At 40.8% G+C, this 19,862-nt stretch overlaps 1 protein-coding gene across 1 annotated transcript in view; it reads left to right on the top strand.

Moving 5' to 3' along the window:
* ARHGAP22 (Rho GTPase activating protein 22) overlaps nt 1-19,862 on the top strand; it is a 128,207-nt gene that overhangs the window by 74,286 nt on the left and 34,059 nt on the right. Inside the window, exon 3 of the mRNA XM_065638780.1 lies at nt 14,600-14,728. Within this exon, the coding sequence (XP_065494852.1) occupies nt 14,600-14,728 (129 nt within the window). The remainder of the gene's footprint in view (nt 1-14,599; nt 14,729-19,862) is intronic.

Raw genomic sequence — 19,862 nt, 5'->3', positions numbered from 1 at the left:
TATGAAATGAGCTGGTAGGGCACCACAGAGACATGTCTGTCATTCAGCAAATGACTTCAAGAGCCATGTGGCTCTGGTGCAAATATTCCCCATCAGTATTAAAATCTGAGTGGAACTGGTGTTTTATCCAAGCAGTATCTAGGCTTTCATGGGATCCTGGCCACTCTCTCCACAGGGCTCTGGAATTCAGCAGCCAGAGAGGCCAGTGCTGCCAAGAAGCATAGTGCTGGAGAGGCAGAGTTGGCCAACACGCTGCTGTGCCTCTCAATGAGCCATGCGTGTGCTGCTGGGAGTGTGGTGACTTCAGCTCACCAGTTAAAGCTCTCCAAATAGAGGAGGTGCCAGGCAACCACTGGGGCTGCGGAGCAAAGGAGCAGCTTTTTGAGACACAATACACTCCTAAATTCTAACATGGCTTTCCCATTTCAAGAGCACTGCTTTGGTGAGAAAGTAGCCTGCTTTCTTTCCTGTGTTGGGGGACCAATCTTCATGCTGTTCAGCTTGTTCTCAGTCTTTGCTTTTTGCTTTCTAGGGATGGCATTGCCTTTGCAGTTGCACATGACTGAACATCCAAACAGTATTTCTTGCTTTATGAGAATCAATGTTTGATTAATCCAGGGTGCCTGGCTGTGGTAGTTCTGTTTTTCATTCCTGACTCTGCTAGTCACTAACCAATATCATACTGGAAATCATTTAGTGTTTCTGTATCTCAGTTCTCCACTGGAATGTAAGCATTTCTCACTGTGGAATTTGAAGGCTCTTTGTCGTGTGTTTTGTGGTTTTTTGGTTGTGTGTGTGTTTGTTTGTTTGTTTTAATACAGAGGAGGCATTTCCCCACTGATGCACAATATAACCTTGGAAAGTAATTTTAGCTTGTCTGCACCTATTCCCCTGAAACAATGTTTAGTTCTATGTCACAAGCCTATTCCAGCAATGGAACATCTTTTTTGATTTCTTTTAATTTATTTGTTAATAGCTAAAGCATAAACTGAAATCGCTTCCACTTGCAAGTACTTGTTCTGAGATTGTTTTGCAGTTACTGTGGTGTGACTATTCCTTATCTGAAAAAGGCAGGCTGAGCTGTGCTGGTCAATTTTAATTGGACAGAGAAGTAACAGAACTGGACTGGTTGAAGCCGGTCTTAGGATAAGGTGTATTAGTATAAGGTGTATGGTATGAAGAACTCTTTTTACTGTCTGCTCTGTTCTGGGAATCAGCCTTCACTCATTTAATCTCTGACATGGACAAGACTAGACTACCTGCAAACAGGAGCATTTAAGGCTTACAGATGTTTGACTGTGCATTTTCATATATGTTCCCTCCTTACAGTCATTTTTATGTAATGCTTTCCTTGCCTAGGTACCCAAATCACCTAAAGTAAATTAAACAAGGCAAGAGAATTTTTAAATCTCCTCTCTGGAAGGCTGGAAGAGCTGTGTCTGTTTGGCAACTGTTTGCAGATTTACTTCAGAACTACAGATGGAGGTCTCTCTTCAAGAGAGGTAACTGGCAGAGATCAGACTTCCAGGGCAATAGTTTACTACTGTCTTGTGTTCTTGCTTTCACACTGTGGATCATTTAGATTAAAAAAAAGGTGAAGGGTAATCTTCTGTGTCTTTAATGAGCAGTAAACAGGGCAGTAAAACTGGCTGCAGTCAGAAGCCATGCGACATTATAGGTCTGCTATTTTTTTCCCTCATTTTAGATTTGTATGCCCTTTTAGAGACTTTCAAACTCACCTGATTGCTCTTGATAAAAAATAGGGAAGGAAGGAGAAGGAGGTTCTTGCCGTGTTCCCCCGATTCCCTCTGTTACCTGATTGGGGCTCCAAAAAATCATAAAGCCATCAGTCTTTTTGTTGTTGTTTTTTTGTTTGTTTGTGGGGGGGTTTTTTGGTCTCTTTTGTTTTTATTTTGTTTTGTTTGTTGGTTTTTTAATTTTTTCACTCCAGCCTTGCAGACCATTAACACAAATGGTTCTTCCATTTCCATACCTTGTCCTCCCCAGCTCCCTGTGTACCACAGCTCCCTGCAGATACATAATTCATTATCTGGAAAGATGCTATTTTAATGTAATATTAAACAGGCAGCAGCTCAGCAGGTGTCCCCAAGGTAAGGAAATCAGCATGCTGCTGGCAGCAGCTGCTGACTTCAGGCTTATCAAGACTTCTTTGTTTTGAAACAGAAGCTGGAAGGCTTTTTAATATACCATGTCATCGGCTGAGCAGATCCTGGTTTCTGGCTCTTATCCTGCCTTTGACTGCAAAGGAAAAAAATTCTTATAGCATGTGCTGCCTGCGATGGCTGCATACAGTTCGGCACCCTCAAGAAAGGCGTAGGGTGAGGAGAGGAAGGGGGATCACAAGGCAGATATATGTGCCCTATTTCCTGCTCTTATTTTTCTTAGTGGACCAACTGGGCTAAATGTATCTGTGGAGCAGGGCCACTGATGTTGGTATTGTCAGCTTTCTGCTTCTATAGGCATAAAAATACCCAAATATATTGCTTATAGAGAGCATTCCAAGCAATGAGAACTATATAGTGATGGTCTCACCCAAGTGCTAGTTCTCAGTGGCCTAAATCTGCGTGATTAGATCTAATTTGTATAGTTAATGCCACTTTGGCAAAAGCAGCTAAACTGGCAACCCTGGCATTTCTGTTTGAGTAGTATACCACAAAATGCATGGAGTAAGGCATTTTTGTTCCTTAGGATAAGAACTTCATCTTCTATATTTGAACATCACAAAATATGTTGATGGATGTGTTTCCCCAGAATATGTGGGTCCTTAAACTGGCATGTATAAACTGCATGAGGTAAATCTGCTCCATCCCTTTACCTGGTACTTCTTTCTAAGCTTAGGGAAAGTGGAGATTTTTCAAGGCAACATTTCCTGCTGTAGAGATAATTGTAGTTTAGTTACAGAGTTTGGCTAGCAAGTGTGAACATTGATGCTGCAAATACAGTCTCACATCAGGAGAAAGTTGCTGTATCACATTGGGTTGCTGTACATACATGCGTGAGACTTAGGACTTTTGGGGCACATTTATGTATCTCCTGAGCATGTCTTCTTTCTCTGCTCCTTTGTGGAAATTCTTTTAGTTTGCCTTGTTATAATAGTAAAGAGACTCTATTTTGCTATGACTTCAATCTAGCTTTGGTAAGCAGCCTTTGCTTGAAACATGACTAAGACCTGTAAGCTATCAAAGAGCAAAAGATGGTTTGAAGGACCTTTTGGCAGTGTAGCGTAGCCCTTACTAGGTTATCATGTGCTTTGCTAAGAGACTGTGTGTGCTGTCATAGTGGAGAAGAGGCCACTGATCCACGTTTTCAAATACAAGGATTTCCTTCCCTTCTGCCAGTTAACCATTTTGGAGGAAGACTACCAGGACAGAATACTTAGACTACAGTGCCATGCAGATCTAGGAGGATGGGCAGTTCAAGGATTTCTGCAGGAAGAAGGTTACTTTTACTGGAGTTTGCCCCAGTCCACAAGTACTGACATGTACAGACAGGAAAGGTTGTACCAGGTCAGAAGCAGGTTGCTGTTGTCTGGAGGAGCTGTACAGCAGGAGGTTGATTGTTTTGGTGCTGCTGAGCGTTCCATGCTGTGGGAGTGGGAGCTTGCAAGGCAGTGCTTGGGGCAGTTCTGCTGTGTGTGATGAAAATTGTGAATAGTCGCAAACTATAAGTGTGCTTCTACAAGCAGTCATCCTGAACTGTGCTGTGTCTCTAATGATATGCACCTGAGCTTTACTGTCCACCTTTACAATGTGTAGGTGACTATCTTAGCTTGTCAGAAGAGACATTACCTATGTGCAGGCCTTTGGCCTATTGTGGAGGCCAAGCATCAAGCATCAAGATGGGATGCAATGGAAGGGTACATCTGTAGTATTTCAGTGTGCTATAGTGCCAGTCAATGCTGCAGACAGGACTTCCAGTGGGAAATCTGTTGAGTCTCAGAGAAAAGCATTCTGTGGAACACTCCTTTGAATTGCGGTGGGAACAACTCCACCAGCTGAAGACATCTCTCAGGATGAGCTGTTGTTTACTTAACAGTCTATTTTCACTTAATGTTTAAATTCGATCTAAATCAGCATGTCTTTGAAAAGTGAGGTTACATCTGCTAATGATTAACCACTTCAAAGGAACTTTTATGGACTTTCTGATAATTCTGTTAACTGGGGGGAATTTGTCCATTGCCAATGGGTGGAGAGAATTAGAAATGATTTTTCTAAGCATTGTTGTGCAAGTGGTTCACAGACAGTTGTCTTAAAGCATAAAGAATTGAGGTACCCGCTTTTTGCATCAGCACAACACTGATTCTGTTAGTCCATCTGCAGTTGTGTTCTGAGCAGCTGCAGTGCTGAGCCCCAGTGACTGGTATGAACCTCTCTTTATGCCAAAGAGCACAGTTGCCACAGTGAAGAGTGCTATGTGTTACAGTCATATTCAGAAGATTCAGTGGTTACCCAATACATAGCCAGATACAAGAGACCACTATAAAACTGCTGTTCTGTGCAAACTGTAACAAGACTATGGACTTGGATCGAAATATCCCTTAGCTCTTAAGTTTGGATTTAGATCAGTAGTACTTCCATCTACAGTGATCATTATTATCGGCAATGCTTTTTTCCAAATTTGCCAGCATTTTGCCAAAGGCCTACAGCATATATGCTTTTGCATTTCAATACCCTTTCTGCATTAATGTGACAAATTGCCTTGTTTTCCTAAAAACAAAGTCTGCAACTGTTAGGTCCTTAATGATAGTCCATTTATTTGCTGCTGACAAAACTGTGCTTGTAAAGCTTCAATCACTTCACTGAAGAAAATAGTGTTTGTAACTGGCTGGCTTGAATTTCTACAGAACTCTGTATTCAGTCTGCTGAGAATTGGAGTCTTTATAAGCTCAGCTAAAAGCTCTGGTGGCTACAGCATAAGCTGTAGCAGCTGATGGCTTCACTGCCATTCTCCTTACTTCAAAGTTCAGAGCATCGGCTAAGATGGGAGACACAAAGTCCTTTAAAAATACAGCAAGGATATCTTTCATTTCATGGTGGAATAGGTGCAGTGGAAAGAAAAATAGTCTCATGAGGGGCAAGGAGGAGAAGATAGTTGTAGAGGGACTTATTTAGAAGGCATGAGAACCACTTCATTCCCATCAGTGAGCAGATCTGGGAAATGTGAGCACAACAGTTCCAGAAGAATGCAGAAGTTGGGTATTATCTCTCCCATATGAAATTATTGAAGAAAAATAGATCAGACATTGCCATTCTGATGTTCTGGTAAGTAATTTCTTGTCATGAATTAAAATTTCCTTCAACTCTTGTCTTCAGTGTTAAAGATTTAAAGAAATTTATGAGAATTAGAAAATTGCTTGTGGTTGCATGGTAATGCATAAAAATTATCCAGTCATTTTCATTCAGATATTTCAAAGCATGAATTATCATCATCTTTGGTCAGGAAGGAATTTTCTCCCTTATAATATTGTGTAAACACAACCACAGTTGGAATACATAATTTGATACATTCCTCAGAAGCATTGAGCACTTACTGCTTTGGAGAACCACATGGAATTGTGTGGCCTGCTTTGCATAGATGTGTCACTATTTTCTGAGTCTTTCATACGTACATTTGTACCCTCAAATTCACAGTTGCCTCAATTTAGGTGTCTCCTGCAATTTGCCTTGTAGGGGCAGGCACACAACTTCTGCCAGCAAGATGGCCTGAATTGCCTCCCTGTGAGTGTGTGGATTCTGCCAGCCTGAGAAAAATTCATTTCCTTTCCATCCAAACCAGAGACAGTGAAATGCCTAGGTGCTCTGCGTAGCCCAGGCAGTTCCGCATTTCAACACTATTAAGGACTAAGTTCATTGTAGCTTTCTAGATTTGAAATACATTGAGGAAAGACTGCAAGGGTTAATTTTCTGGAGTGGAAGAAAGGAGGGCAAGGGAAAGCAGCCTGCTGTTCATGTAAGGCTGTCTGTGGAACACACTAGGGAAATCTTTTCTTTCTCCCCTATCGTCTCCACTTGCCATCACTTCCACGGACTTGATTTTTGTTGCAGGGTTAAGGTCTTCTTTATGGGGGGAAGAAATGACTTTTCTCTTTTTCTTTTTTCCATTGTGCATGTAGAGAGGGACAGAAGTTTTCCTTTTGTCATTCTAAGAGAGACACTTCATGAGGTGAACAGCTCCCTATGAGCTGGTGACAAGTCAGATTTTGAAGGAAAGGTTTGTTAGCTCTGGAGCTCAAGTTTGTGCGAATGAAAGAAACTGAACCACAACTATGCCTGAGCTTCCACCACCTTCAGATTCTTTTCCAGTAGGAACTTTCTTTTTCCAGTGAGAAGCTGGTGCCAAGATGGCAGATACCTGTTGCCTGGCAGGCAAAACACTGTTAGTGTCAGCAGAGGCAACAGTATACCCTAAATTTGTCTGCTTTGTCAGCAAGTATTGTCATAAGAGGCAGTGACTGTGCCATTGTACATTGGGAGCTCCACCTAAGAAGCTGCTGCTGTCTCTGTTATGATCTAGGTTTTGAAGTGAATGTGTTCAGTCTCCACAGTAATCCCCTATCAGGAAACATTATTTGAGTTGAGCCAAAGGGTTTAATTGAGCAAACTGTCACATGTTTGACAGTCTAACCCCTGAGGCGTCATTTGACATAATTAGAATATTGGTACTCTGAAATTCACACTCGGAATGAAACACACAAATGGCAGCAGAGGTAAAGTGGTGTCACGTGGCTCCTAGCAATTGCTGGTGTAGTAGTTCCTCCTCCTATTAATTATTGTTGATGGATTCCTCTTTGGAATAGTTCAGCTGGCATCCTGAACTAGCTGTGACCATGCTGCAGAGATTTCATCTCTTGGTGCTACCTAGTAGAAGCTGATACAAACTCCAAAGCAATACCAGTGTAGCTTGTTTATAGGGATGCTATATGTAGCTGGGGGCATGTTTCACAGGTTCCTGAAACCTCTTTAGTTAGGGAAGCAGCGTGATAATTGTTAATGACTGTTGCTTTTATTGGGCAAAGTAATTGTGGGCAGAAGCTAGAGGGGACGATGCCTGAGCTGTGTTGGTACAAGAGAGATGCTATGTCATCAAAAAACAATAAAGTAGTAAGCAGTTGCATATTATACCTGGGCTCATCTCAACTCTAAATATTGGGCTGCTGCAGCAGAAGTTGCCTTCCCACAGTTGTGAATTCACCTTAGCCAAGCTAAACTGTAGTTTGTGGCCACAGTGAGCAACACACCCCAGGCAGCATAGTAGTCTCCTCTCTGAAATTTCAAATCATTGAAATCAAGGAGGCACGAGAGCTTTGGAGTACTATTACAAGAAATATGTTTTTAATGCCAGAAATATAACTTAGAAATGACTGAACCTTTTTTTGCTCTAACTTCTCACAGTTCAACCTAAAGCAGATGGAACACATGCGTAAAAAAATCAGCCTAACTAGACTTAAACATTACAAAGCACTGAACGCACATAACAGGTTTTATAAGCAGGGTTTCAAGGTACCATTTGTGTGCAAAGCTACTTGCTTTGCCTTTAAGAGTACTTGAAATTGTTTTTCTCCCTTCCTCTAATCTTGCATCCTTTTTTTGTTTGCTGTGGTTTCTGAAGTGTGACATTACTTGTCAGCGTATGGCCAACTTAGAACACGGGTTTATTTTTTTTCAAGGTTTTGATTTATTTGAAGTGATTGGTAGCATTAACCAGTTCTTCAGTTTAATTAATAGATTAGTCTAAAGTAATACAGGTAACATACATTATGAAGAAAGGCATCTCCAGACAGGAGATTCAAGCTAAACTTATACAATTTTTACGTATAAAAGACCAAAGATTAAACCAAATCTTCTTGCCTACAGTTTCAATAATTGTACATTTGATCCTGACAACTTGAGATAGAGCACTAGCCTTAGGTTTTGAAGTATATTCTGTAGTCTGTGTACCAGTACAGAGATACTCTAGCGCCTTTATTCATGTCAAGTCTTGTCAGAATTTTTGCATAAGAAACTACAGTTCTGAGGTCTAATCTCTTTGTTGGTGCTTTTTTAAAGCAGTTTAATGGTGTCTGAAACCACAGAAGGCATGGAAAGAGAGAACAGATCACAGGGCCTTTGGATTAGTTTATAGGTGACAGTAGCTTTAGAGTGTTTGTCTGCCTTTGCTTTATTCTCGGGGACCAGGTCTAAGATATGGGATCCTAAAAATCATTTATGGACTCATGAAAATCCTCTGCAAGGACTTTAGTTGAGAATTTGATCATCTTCTACTTGTAACTATCATTCAACCTGGTGGATTGAAAAGCGTTTAAGGAAATTAGGTATTTATATTTGACTGAAAAGTCAATGAGATTTTAGTGTGTACTTGTAAATCCTGCCCTAAGAAAATTTGAACAATGTCAATTTATGAGCTGAACTTACTCAGTATAATAAAAGGTATTTAAGATTTCACTTTCCTCATTGACATAACCAAAAGAAAGCTGAATGTTAGAATCCACTCAAACTACTTCCAAACTGTGGAAATAAAACACCTTTCACCTACAAAGGTGCGTGTTTCTTTAGGAAAAATTGCCATTATGTTGTCCGTTGACACTGAGACACAATAAATTTATTTTGATACAAAGCCTGTTTCTTTTATTTATACTCCATATGACAGTAAATCCCCAAACCTTCAAATTTTCTTAGTTCTGCAAGCTTTTTAAAGTGCGATCATGAGTTTAGTCTCTCAGCTTCCAAATCAACTTCCAACTTGGATATCTCATAGATAGATAGATGGGTGGGTGTGTATAGATAGATGCAAAAATCATGGCAACCACATCACTGTTTACTGTAATGCTCAACTCTTCACAGATCATACCCTCATAGATCCTATCAGTTTTCCTTATCTTTTTCTGTCACTCCTTGACTACTTCAGATTTTTCTTGCCTTTTTTTTTTTCTGCTCTCAAGTAGCCTAAGTGGAGCATTTCAAGATCTGTTTTGGATGCACAGCAGGTTTTCCCTTCTGTTAAAATATCATGCAGAAAAGCAGTAGAGCTGTTAGTGGTTGTAGCGAAGGTTAAACTGCATGCTGATGGCAGGTTAACCCAAGATTCAGCTATGATAGACAGGGTTTATTGCTAGCATTCAGGCTCTTGGGAAACCTTGGTTGGGGTGAGAGTGCTCAGGATAGATGTTCAGCATTAGCCAGAATCAAAGGCAATGACTGAAGAGATGGAATTAGGTTTCAAGTGACCATTTCAAGCACTCTTAATGACCTTTTGCTTACTTACTAGTATTTCTTTTGTCTCTTTTAACAATCCAAAGATCAAGAGTGTTTTTGTTTTGTTTTCCTGCTGTACAAAGATTCCCCCTAATAAAGCTGTCCTTAATCTTGACTGAATTTATCTACCTTATTTTTCACCTTCTTTCACCTTCTTTCATTATCAACAAGATCTTAGAGCCCTGAATCTGTTACCTTTAAGACAATCATAAAGAGCAGGTCAGGGAAGATGAATCATTGTAATTGTTCTTTTCAGCTGTGGGTGCTAGTTTCTGTCCATTTGTCAAGATCTTTGTTGCTACTTGTCTGCAATCAAAGGCTTCCTGTCACTACTTGCTTTAGTACTGAGGGCAAACATGTCAGCTGGGCCTTTCGTTACCCACCAGCCACCCCTTTCATAATTCAGCCTTGAACTGCCATTTGCCTCACCATGCGCTGCAGCAGCATGTATGTGGCCAACTAAATTTCACTCTGACTGAAAATACTGCTCTACTATCCACACTAAAGCAATACAAACATGTAAATATATACACATACACAAGCATTGGTAATTGTGTAAATTTTCAGTAGCATTGCTATAATGACAATACACAAGCACATCAGTAGCAGAATGATGTAAGAAATGGGTAAAAGGCAAACCAGTTGGGGGGTGGAAGAAAGGGAAATGGCCTGAACAAAAAAAAAAAAAATGAAGCTGCCAACTTCAGCAAAACCTGACAGCAGCTTTACTTGAGAATGGATAAGTTCCTCCCTTTTACATGCAATGGGGCAGGAACATCTTCTACTAGGAAGTCCAGTCCTGTTCCCCTTGAACTTCTGTTTCCATACAGACAAAGGAGATCTAAGGCTTGGTTTCACAAATATTGACCATAAGAAGGTTAAGCTTGTATGAATAAAGTTCAAAGCAAACAAAAATTTCCAATGTCTCTTCAGTGAAAACAGCCGTATGAAGGGAGAGATGCAACTGAATGTCTGTTACAGGTTCTTTGAACAGAAACACAGGGCAGGACAGGTAATTATAGCATAATGGCAGCCTTATGCTTTGCACTTTTCAGTGAACGCATGCCAGACTAAAGATGATCAAAAAAGGAAGAATTTTCAGTAAATAGGGCTTTAAAGCGTGATTCCTGCTGCTGTTGCAGAGCTCCATCTGACCTTCAGCAAGTCATTGAGCCGTAGTCTTTCACTATTTAATCTTCCCTGTTGCGGGGCATGGGGGAGAGCTGAAAACAGGACTGTTATTGAGGATTAGGAGGTGGCATGTTACTCTGAGGTGAATGTTATACAGCTGACATCAGCAGCAGATGCCTCCAAGGCCATATGAAATGCAGTTGCACAAACCACATGAGCAGACAGCACGTAAGAGCAATTTACCAGCTTTAACTAGTCTGGACCTGGAAGAACAAGCATTTATGCAATGGAGCTGGGGACCTGGAGCTATGCTGTTCCCTCAAGGCAAAGATACCTACCAGTGTATGTAAAGCAACTGGACAAAAGTACCTTGAGACAGGGGTGACAAAGCACTGAAGTCAGCTGGGACCTGCAGCCCTTTTGATGGTGAGCAGCAAGAAAACAAGTCCCTTAATCATTCTAGGCTATTACATTTACTGAATGTATTTGTATGGTTATCATCACCTTTCCTGGTCTTGAAGTTGTTCAGTTTCTGTACACCTGGGAAGGAGGTACGTAGCACTGCCGACTTTATGGACAGGGATGGAATCCAGTGCATTTTGTCCAAATGTGCACTGGAAATCTGCAGCAGAGCAGGTGGTTGAATGCAGGATACCCTTAATGCTGAATCAGATGGACTATTCATCTCCAAAGTTAAGCCCCTTACTTCTGCCGCACCTGTTGAGGTACTTACACTCTGTGTTTGCAGCCAGTTTTATTTTTCCTCTGGTCTGGAGATGAAAGTAGCTTCAAGCAGAAGGATTGGAATGTCTGCCTGTGGCAATCCTGAGCTACACAGATTTGGTCTCTGAGGGCTAGTCTTGTTTGTATAGGAGCTTGATTAAAGATGAGTGAGAAGTTCTGTTCAAGGGAATGAAAAGCCCTTGTCTGTGTTTAAAATTGTTAGCAGAATGTTCCCCCCTGTAATGGTGCTGAGTAGCCAGAGCTGTTTGATTAATGCATTAGAAGCAGTGCTTGTGTGCTTCAGAGTTACAGTCTAACGGCAACATAGGAATGGCTGGAGATCTGTTAATGGCAGAGAAGAGGTTTGAATGCAGCAACTGAATGCATACTTCATATTGTTGTGAGAGACAAAACTAAAATTTTATATCTAAGTGTTTTTAGGCAAGAAGGTTTAAAATTGTCTTCCTAAACCAATTCCTAAAGACTAGGATGTTTGAATTGATACAGCGTTTGTGTTGCCAACTTGAATCTGAAACCTATAACAAGGTCCTGTTTTGGGTCTGAGCCCAGAAAATAAAGTATTGGTGGATTTCTGGAGAAATTCTGGGCTTCTGAAGATGTGTTTGGCATTGTTTCCTTTTTTTTTTTTCTTTCTTTTTTTCTTTCAAGAAGATCTAAGTGTTTGAATTTAGCCGTTTCTCATCCGTGTGTCTACTAAGATTCAAAACCTGGTGAATGCTACAACAATGTAGAGAGAGATGTCAGAACTCTACCCTTTAGTGGTTCTACTTGTTGCCTCAAGGTTGTAGTGAAAGGAACCACTCATGTGTGGAAAAGAACACTATTAAAATGTTCTTAAAAAAAATAGTTATAGGTGGGTTTGCATGCTCTGTCACTGCATATTTATGTCATGCTGACATATGAGGCTTTCTCTAAGAAGCAATTCAGAAGTGCAGTTCTGTTTCTAATCTAGCCTCCATGCATGGAGTTGTCTTCATTTGCTTGTACTTATGTGACTAGTCACTACTGACTCTCCCACAGGCAGCTTGTAGGGCCACGACCTTGCTCCTATTTAAAGTTTCAGTGAAGAGAGCCAAACACAGGGGAGCTGTATGTAGTTTTTGGCAGAGTCTCAGGTCTTGCATGTACAGGAGTCTTTTTTTCTCCATCCTGTTTTACTTTTTACAGACTCAAATAGAAGTATAAATGTTTTTTTCCCCCCTAAGTGCTTGCATGAAAAACACCCATGAAGGTCTAGAAGTCAGCTGGCTAGTCCAAAGTAATGTCTTAAGGGAAGAGGAATTGTAGTCAGGTCCCTGTGGTGCCATGATTCAGTGGGAAGATGCTGTGACACCACTCCTGCAGAAGTCCAGTAAGAAGTCATCTTTCTCTTCTTATTATGCTTCATATGGTAATCTTTGTATGGGTTAGCTCAGCTGTTCTGACTAAATTTATGGTCTGTAATTAATTCTAGGCTAAAATTCCGGTCTCTTCTTGTTCTTTGTGGTTTGTGTGGGCAAGATCTCAGCCAGGTCCCTTTAAATTTAAGAACAGGATCTTTGTTTTATCTTGACCAAGCTCAGTTGTTTGCTGGTGGTGTGACCCATGCAGTATAATTTTTTTGAGACTTTTATTATTCCTCTGAAGGGCTGTCTTGAGCTCAGGCCATCTATCTGCTAGATGCCACATCCTGAACCCCTGTTTCTGATGTGTGCTGAGGATTGTGAAAAGCCTCTTCCTTGCTATTGTACCTCCTGTAAGATATTTTGTTGCAGAAGTGCATGGCAATAAGTCTGGCAAGCAAGGTACAAAAATTATACCTGACCATGACAGGAGTTTCACAGACTATAATTTCCTGCTCTGGCAGTTCTGTATGCAAAGGATTAAGTATTTCTCCTTGCTCCTTGCAGTAGAGTATAGTGGAGCGTTGACTTATTCAGATGCTTGCATCCTAGCCTTGAGCTACAGAGCTATCCCACTTCATGTATCTTAAGGAATATGAATAATTCAGTAAATTCGAAACGGGAGACCATCCAAGAGGGTGCTGTGAAGAAAGAAGCTGGATTTACATACATGTGGGGAAAAAGCATTGTGGGTTTTGTTTCTTAAGCTGCAAGCCTAGTCTCAGGTGGCTGTTGTCTCTGTACTGAAAGACTGCCTCAGTTTCCCAGTTCAGTGAATTGCTCCTCAGAGAGCCACAAAATCCTTCCCAACACATCTCCTTTTACCCCTTTTGCTTTGCGGAGCAGTGTATGATCCATGAGTGTTTCTAGGCCAGGAAACAATTAATAGCAAGAAAAAATACTTCCTTGGCTTGCAGGCAGCTCCCAGCATGTTCCTTTCCCCAGATTAGCAAGGATTTAGGAGATGCACATTCTGTGTATGCTAAATCAGTTCTGCAGAAACCACCGCATGCCATCATCCTGCTCTTATCTCTGAATTCCATGGACAGGCAATCTCGGCTGCTCAGTGCAGGCTGGCAGCTTTAGCTTGCCAGTGGGTACTGGGAGCTGTGTAAGCGTGGAAATGACAGTGACACAAGGGCTAAAATGTTATCTCTGTAGCAAAGCCAAAGGCAGTTTCCATGGTGATGGAGAAGCTCCAGGCCGCTAGCGCAGCTGCTGTGTTGGACAGGATCAGTAGCCTTTTTATACAGAGGCTGCTCCAGTAAAGTTTTTATTTGTTTATGTAATCCTCATTAGATTGCACACAGCTCTGGAACATAAAATGAGGGGAAGGTTTAAACTGATGGAAGTAGGTGTTGAACTAAAAAGAAAATGGGAAAAGAAGGCTAAGAATGTTGTAAATCTTGGAGTATCTGCAAGTGACAGATGTATATCACAGCTTGAGATCATTTGATATTCTATGCATTTGACATTCTGGTCAGTACTTTCCTGAGATATTGTGTGCTAGCATTAATAGCTCGTAAAGTTCTTATTTCAAGTGTGAGAGTCATATTCATATCCTCAAGTCTTAACCCCTCTTTAAAATGTTCTTTCTGAATTGGATCCAAAATCAGAATGGGTCTCTTCTGTATTGAGACTAGAAATTTCCAGGGACTTGGAGAAAGTGGATAATCTTGTGACTTCTGCATCTCTCAGCACCAAAATGTCTTATGATTCACTTGGTCCCCCTTTGGGTAATAATCTCTCAATATCTCAGCACGAGAATGTGGAATTCAGGTCATACTCCTACTGCATGGTCTTACAGCTTGTGCTTTCACTTTGCTTATTGCTGGGACAAAGGGTACATCTCCAGATTCCCACACTGGAAACACACATTTTGCACTTCTGCTTTGATCTTCTAACAGCCTGTGCTTTGTGGGTGCTGCACCACATGAGTAGGAATTGTGTGTAAAACTGCTCAATTGAAATAATTATTTGATCATTTTAACCCAGAATTTAGGTGGTTTAAAACATCGGTTGCTCTCTTCTGAACTAGATGCTGAAAGAGATTTGTATTCTGTCTTTCAGGTGGTGCAGGGGACCGGGAAAAGATGCCTGTCAATCATGAGGCTTTCCTGCTCATGGCTAATTCCCAGAATGAAATGGAAGATTGGGTGAAAGCCATCCGACGGGTTATATGGGCTCCATTTGGTGGAGGTATTGCAAATAGCTCACATGCACATAAATTAAAACATTTGCCTCAAGGTAAAACATATTCTTGTGATACTAGGATATGTGTAACACTGTAAAATCACTGAGATGCCTAGATAAGCTCCTAATTGTCTGAAGTGTTTTGCAGGAAAGGAATTGGGTTGATCTTTTTGTTGTTGTTGCCAGGGGATGGAAAGGGAGGGCACATCCAGGCTGTATAGCTGACTCTTAGTTAGAAATGAAAGGTTATAGTATAGATACCACTCGTGTCAGCACTCAGTTTTTTACAGCTAATTATGAACCATTCTGTGGACCTTTCTCATCCTTATGGACATAAAGGAATGCATCCAATTTTCTCAATTTTCTACCGCAAGGGCATATGCCCATCTATAACCTCCGTATACCCAGAGGCAGAAAAACTATTTACCTGCTGATATAAGGCCCGGCTGAGAAGACGAAGCTTCCCCTGGTTCCAATGGGGGTGTAGCCTGGAGAAGGACAACAGCATCAGGCTGAGTGAACACCTGTAAAATCATACAGCTGTTGACAATTCCTGCAGTTAGAAAGAACAAGAAATCCAGACTCTCAGAGTTTTTATACCATAATCTTCAAATTCTCAAGTCAGTAGGCTAGATAGGAGATATTTTTGTGGTTTAGCATAGAACAAAGGGTCATGGATGTTTTCTGCTAGCTTCACCATTGGTGAAAGCAGCTACTGGCTTGTTACTGGATGCTGTAAGCTTTGAAGTGACTTGTGTGCTGCTGATGGACTTCATGCAAATAGTAGTATTGTATGCAGATAGTGATATTGACCTCTTTCGAGAGATACAGATTAAAAAGTGCCAGATAAAGGTTAGGTAATAAAATTACTTTTGCTGAAATGAGGTTATGAGTTTTTTCTGGATCTAGGGGATAAAAAACTGACCTTGATAAAATTCCGAGAGGCTCAAATACCACAAGGTCACTAAGAAGACCCAAAGTTTCTTAGTAACTTTTTTTTTCTTTTAAGTCACTCTTACAGATTTGAGTCTCTGTATAGCAGCATTTGGTTTGTCTGGAGGAGATACAATCTCTACTGATAGTGTTATTTTTTTCTTAGGTCCTTCTTTCACTTAGCAGAAGGGTGTACATACAAAAGGCAGCTTGTACCTGATTCTGAGAGGTTGCATGCCATGCTGTTGTGCTGTGGGCAGAACAAGACTTTTTCACTAGTAGAAACTGTTCTACCATGATTTCTCCTCAAACATGAGTATGCGTTCCTTTTGCTTTCCTTCTGAAGTCCAGTCTACAGTGAAGGATCTTTTAGACTCTGACCTCAGTGCAGGTCCCTACAGTTCCTCCATCAGAAGTCTCAGGATCTCAGAGATGGTATTTCTGTGGCCATTTGTAACGGACCTTATAGTCTGTATTTTACATCTTTGCTATGTGCATCACATAAATACTGAGGAAAAAGGAAATATTCAGTTATGACGAATGGTACATGTTCCAGTAACTGCCTCCTTCTTTAGGGCATGATGTTGTCAGCACTGCTGGTATCAGTGCCAATTTGGTGTCTTTTTTATTAGTGTTCATGTTTTGTTAGTCTCTTGGAACAGTTCCAGAGCAAGCATCTTTTTAAGTATTAAAATAATAAACAATTGAAAGTACTAAAATTAAAAAAAATTAAAAATTTTTTAAAAAAATATTTTAAAAAAACATGAGGATGACATAAAGGTAGGGATGGATTTCTTTTTTTATTGCTTCTTTATGTGGACAGTATTGTCCTAATTAAACTGCTCTTTTTCTGTACCTCTAAAATTCTCTGCAAAGCTATCAGATAACATTTTTGTTTTCCTTTAAATGTAGCAGATACTCTTACATTTGATTGCAGGAACCAGAGCTTTATGAGATATCAAAAAAACATTGAATGAAATCATGAAAATGTGGGAGCAGGGAGCACAGGGGTGAGTACAACAGTGCAGAGGTGCAATACAGCAGCTGCTGTTTGTTACTGTTTTCATATATTGCAGATTTGATCTGGTTCCATCAATGTCAGTGTAAGGCTGCTTCAGTTGTTGGTGAGAGCTGGCTTAAGCTCTGTGGAAGAGAAACACTGTCATTTGCAGAGTTGGAAAGAGTTGCAGTTGTGTATTGATGTTTGTCCTCTACTTGTGTATAAAACTACACAAGAACATGGGCACGTCCTGGGTGGTCAACCTGGCCTAAGGTCTCTGCCCTAATACTCAAACACAACTGTCTAAAGCTAGCTTGGTTATGTCTGCTTTATAGTCCAAGCTTCACGAACAGATTCTTACGCTACGGTTTCATTGCTTCTCTGAGCTGACTGAAGTGCTAGCTGCTGTCGGGAGTGGTCTTTTACCACCATGTGTTCCCACCATATTTCATTCTGCCAATACTAGTGGTTATACAGCTTGTGCAGTAGCAAATGATGTGGCGGAAAAAAAAAAGGGGGAGAAGGTCAGTTTGTAGGTGGATTGGCTCTCTGGCCCTGCTAACTGCTGCAGCTACAGGACTAGTAGTTCCAACACAATGAAAACAGTGGAGAGAGATGGTGGAGTGAAGGGAGGGATGATGGGATGGAGGGCATGCTTGGTCATTCTGATTGCAATCCACACATAGATTGGCTTAAAGAAACCATGGAGCTGCATCCTTAATTCTTTCCATTTGACAAAGTATTTGTAGGAATGTCAGTAACTAGGAAATATATAAGATATTCAAACCATTGTTTCCAAATGGTTTTAGCCAGTTTGGTTAAATTATCAAGCCTACTTGTCCTCTATCAGAATCAGAGCAGGGCAATTTATCTGAATGAAACCCTAACTTAGTTCAAATGTGGGAGATTACTAAATATAGCTTTCTCTGTGTTTTAATTGAATAATTTGAACTCTGCTTTGCTACTACCACTAATTCGAGAACTAAGTCTTATATATTGACACTTTTTAATATATGAAACTAAAGGGACACGGGGAGGAATTTAAAAGCAGGTTTCATTATTAATATGTAAATATCTAGCCCTGGAGAAGGTTGATATGGTGTAAAAATGAATTATGCCAGGATAAAAGGGGAGGCTTAGCCACACTTTAATCTTTTCTGGTGTATTGAAGAAACATTAAATCAAAAATGTTGAGGGTATCTTCTTACATGTTGATGCGGGCACATGAACTGTGTTTAAAGGTGAACAGTAAAGACATAAATAAAACAGAAAACTCCCCCAAAGCTACTGAGGATCCCAAATTATTAATAGGAGACACATTCAGGCTTAAAAGCCATATGGAATGTGTGCTTTGAAATACACTTCAAATGTGACCTTAAAATAAAATCCTAGAGTTCCTAAGTCTTTTGAAGAAGAGCTGTCTTGTTTATGGGGAAAATAATTTCTAACAAGTTTCCCTGAGTTTCAGGCTCCTGAATTCTTGAGTCTAGTCTGCTTCATTCAGAGCAGATTTTGTAAACTGAGATTTGAGAGTACTCTGTATGTTTTGATTATGACTTTAAGGATATAGTTTGTCACAGTGGCTTGATAAAATTGAGTTTTGGAGCACATTGTGGCAGAGGGTGATTAAAGCTGTTCACTGTGATCCTTCTTACCTCCATGACGAACAAATTTTGCTCTGAGTTTACACCACTAAAAGTTTATCTGGAGAGTCCCTCTGTGCCCTATAGTCATGTTGTTCTGCAGCTGTTCTTTCATATGGAGTGCTTATAGCAGTGTCTTTGTGCTAAATGCAAAGGGTTTGCGGCCATAGGCTTGAGTGAGAGTGTGCTTGCCAGTGTACTCCATAGGTGGATGCATTGAAAATGTTCATTGTAGTTGGGGGGAGAGGAGGTCATTCCTCACTCTATACGTGTACAGTGGATCTGTACTTCTAGTCTGAAGAAATATAGCTTCTTGAAGGAAATTCCTTTCCATCTGCTCACCTCTCAGTTGGCATGACTTCTTCAGTTTTGTCTTGCATCAGATGTAAAACATAATGTATCTAGGACTGAATTTTGGGCCACGAGGTACAAAAGCTGAGTTTTTTGGTGCCTGACTTGAAAGGCAAGGGGCATAACTCTCTTACAGCTCAGCACACAACCAGCACTGCATGAGGACAGAGTCATTCTGTGTTAATCTTGTATTATGTTTGTTTTCTTCTGTTTACATATTCTTTCTTGCCATGAGCAGTTCCTTGCTCCTCTGCCAGAAATGCATGTCACAGCCCCTTTCTTTCTCCCTTTCTTTATGCTAATTTCTCCTCCTCCTTATTCCAAGCTTTCATCAGTTCCCTGTGATGGAGAGGAGGCGAAACAGTTGGAAGAGATGTTCTTCCCTTAAGCAAATACAGAGGGCTTTACCCGGTGACAAAGTAATTGTGCTGTAAGGGCTCCACAAGTGGTTTCTCTGTTCAGGAGGAAGAGTCGCTTTTTAACTGGTGGGCTCTGAAGAAGCGTCCACTGAGGAAGCCACTCTGCTATGACTAATTTTAGTCCTCTTCTCCATATAGATAAACTGTGATGTGTGGATTCTTTCTTCTTCTGCCAGCAAAACAGTGTAAAGAATGCTTTTGTTAGCAACCAAGGCCCTGTGCAGACCATGTCTTGTATTACGGGAGAGCTGCAAACAAGGGAACAAGTCCCTGGGGTGTAATTCAATACCTGGTTCGATGTCATCATGGGTAATGGAAGAATATGTGATTCTGTAATAGCGCTACATAGGCCTAATTAGCGATCCTAGTTTAGATGAGTAAATATCTTTCAGATAACATCTGCATGAGAGCAAAACATGACTGTTTTGAAGGGTCAGATATCTGTATTAGATACATGTCAACCAAGATGCCAGACTGTTTAGGAGCTAAGATATGATGTTAAGTCCTGGGAGTCTGAGGTTTAAGTTCTCTACCTGTAAGACGGGGATTTACCAGTAAGAGCATCATGAGCATAGAATCATATCAGTGAATTTAAGATGCTAAGATACCACATTAATGAAAAAGATGGAGGTGGCCTCTGTTATCTGCCCAATGTGAAGACAGAGAGGAGGTTTCTGCTCCCTGTCTTGCTAGGGTGCTCCCCCACAGTGACAGTCTCAAGTAGAATTCCTGGCTGGGCCAAGACGAGCCCCTTCACTGGGTGGCAGGGTAGGCTTCCCTAGTGCAGGCTCCCA

Source organism: Caloenas nicobarica, chromosome 7 (assembly GCF_036013445.1).
Source record: "Caloenas nicobarica isolate bCalNic1 chromosome 7, bCalNic1.hap1, whole genome shotgun sequence".
Taxonomy (NCBI): domain Eukaryota; kingdom Metazoa; phylum Chordata; class Aves; order Columbiformes; family Columbidae; genus Caloenas; species Caloenas nicobarica.
The sequence above is the reverse complement of the archived record's forward strand: the minus strand, read 5'-3'. Positions and strand labels throughout refer to the sequence as shown.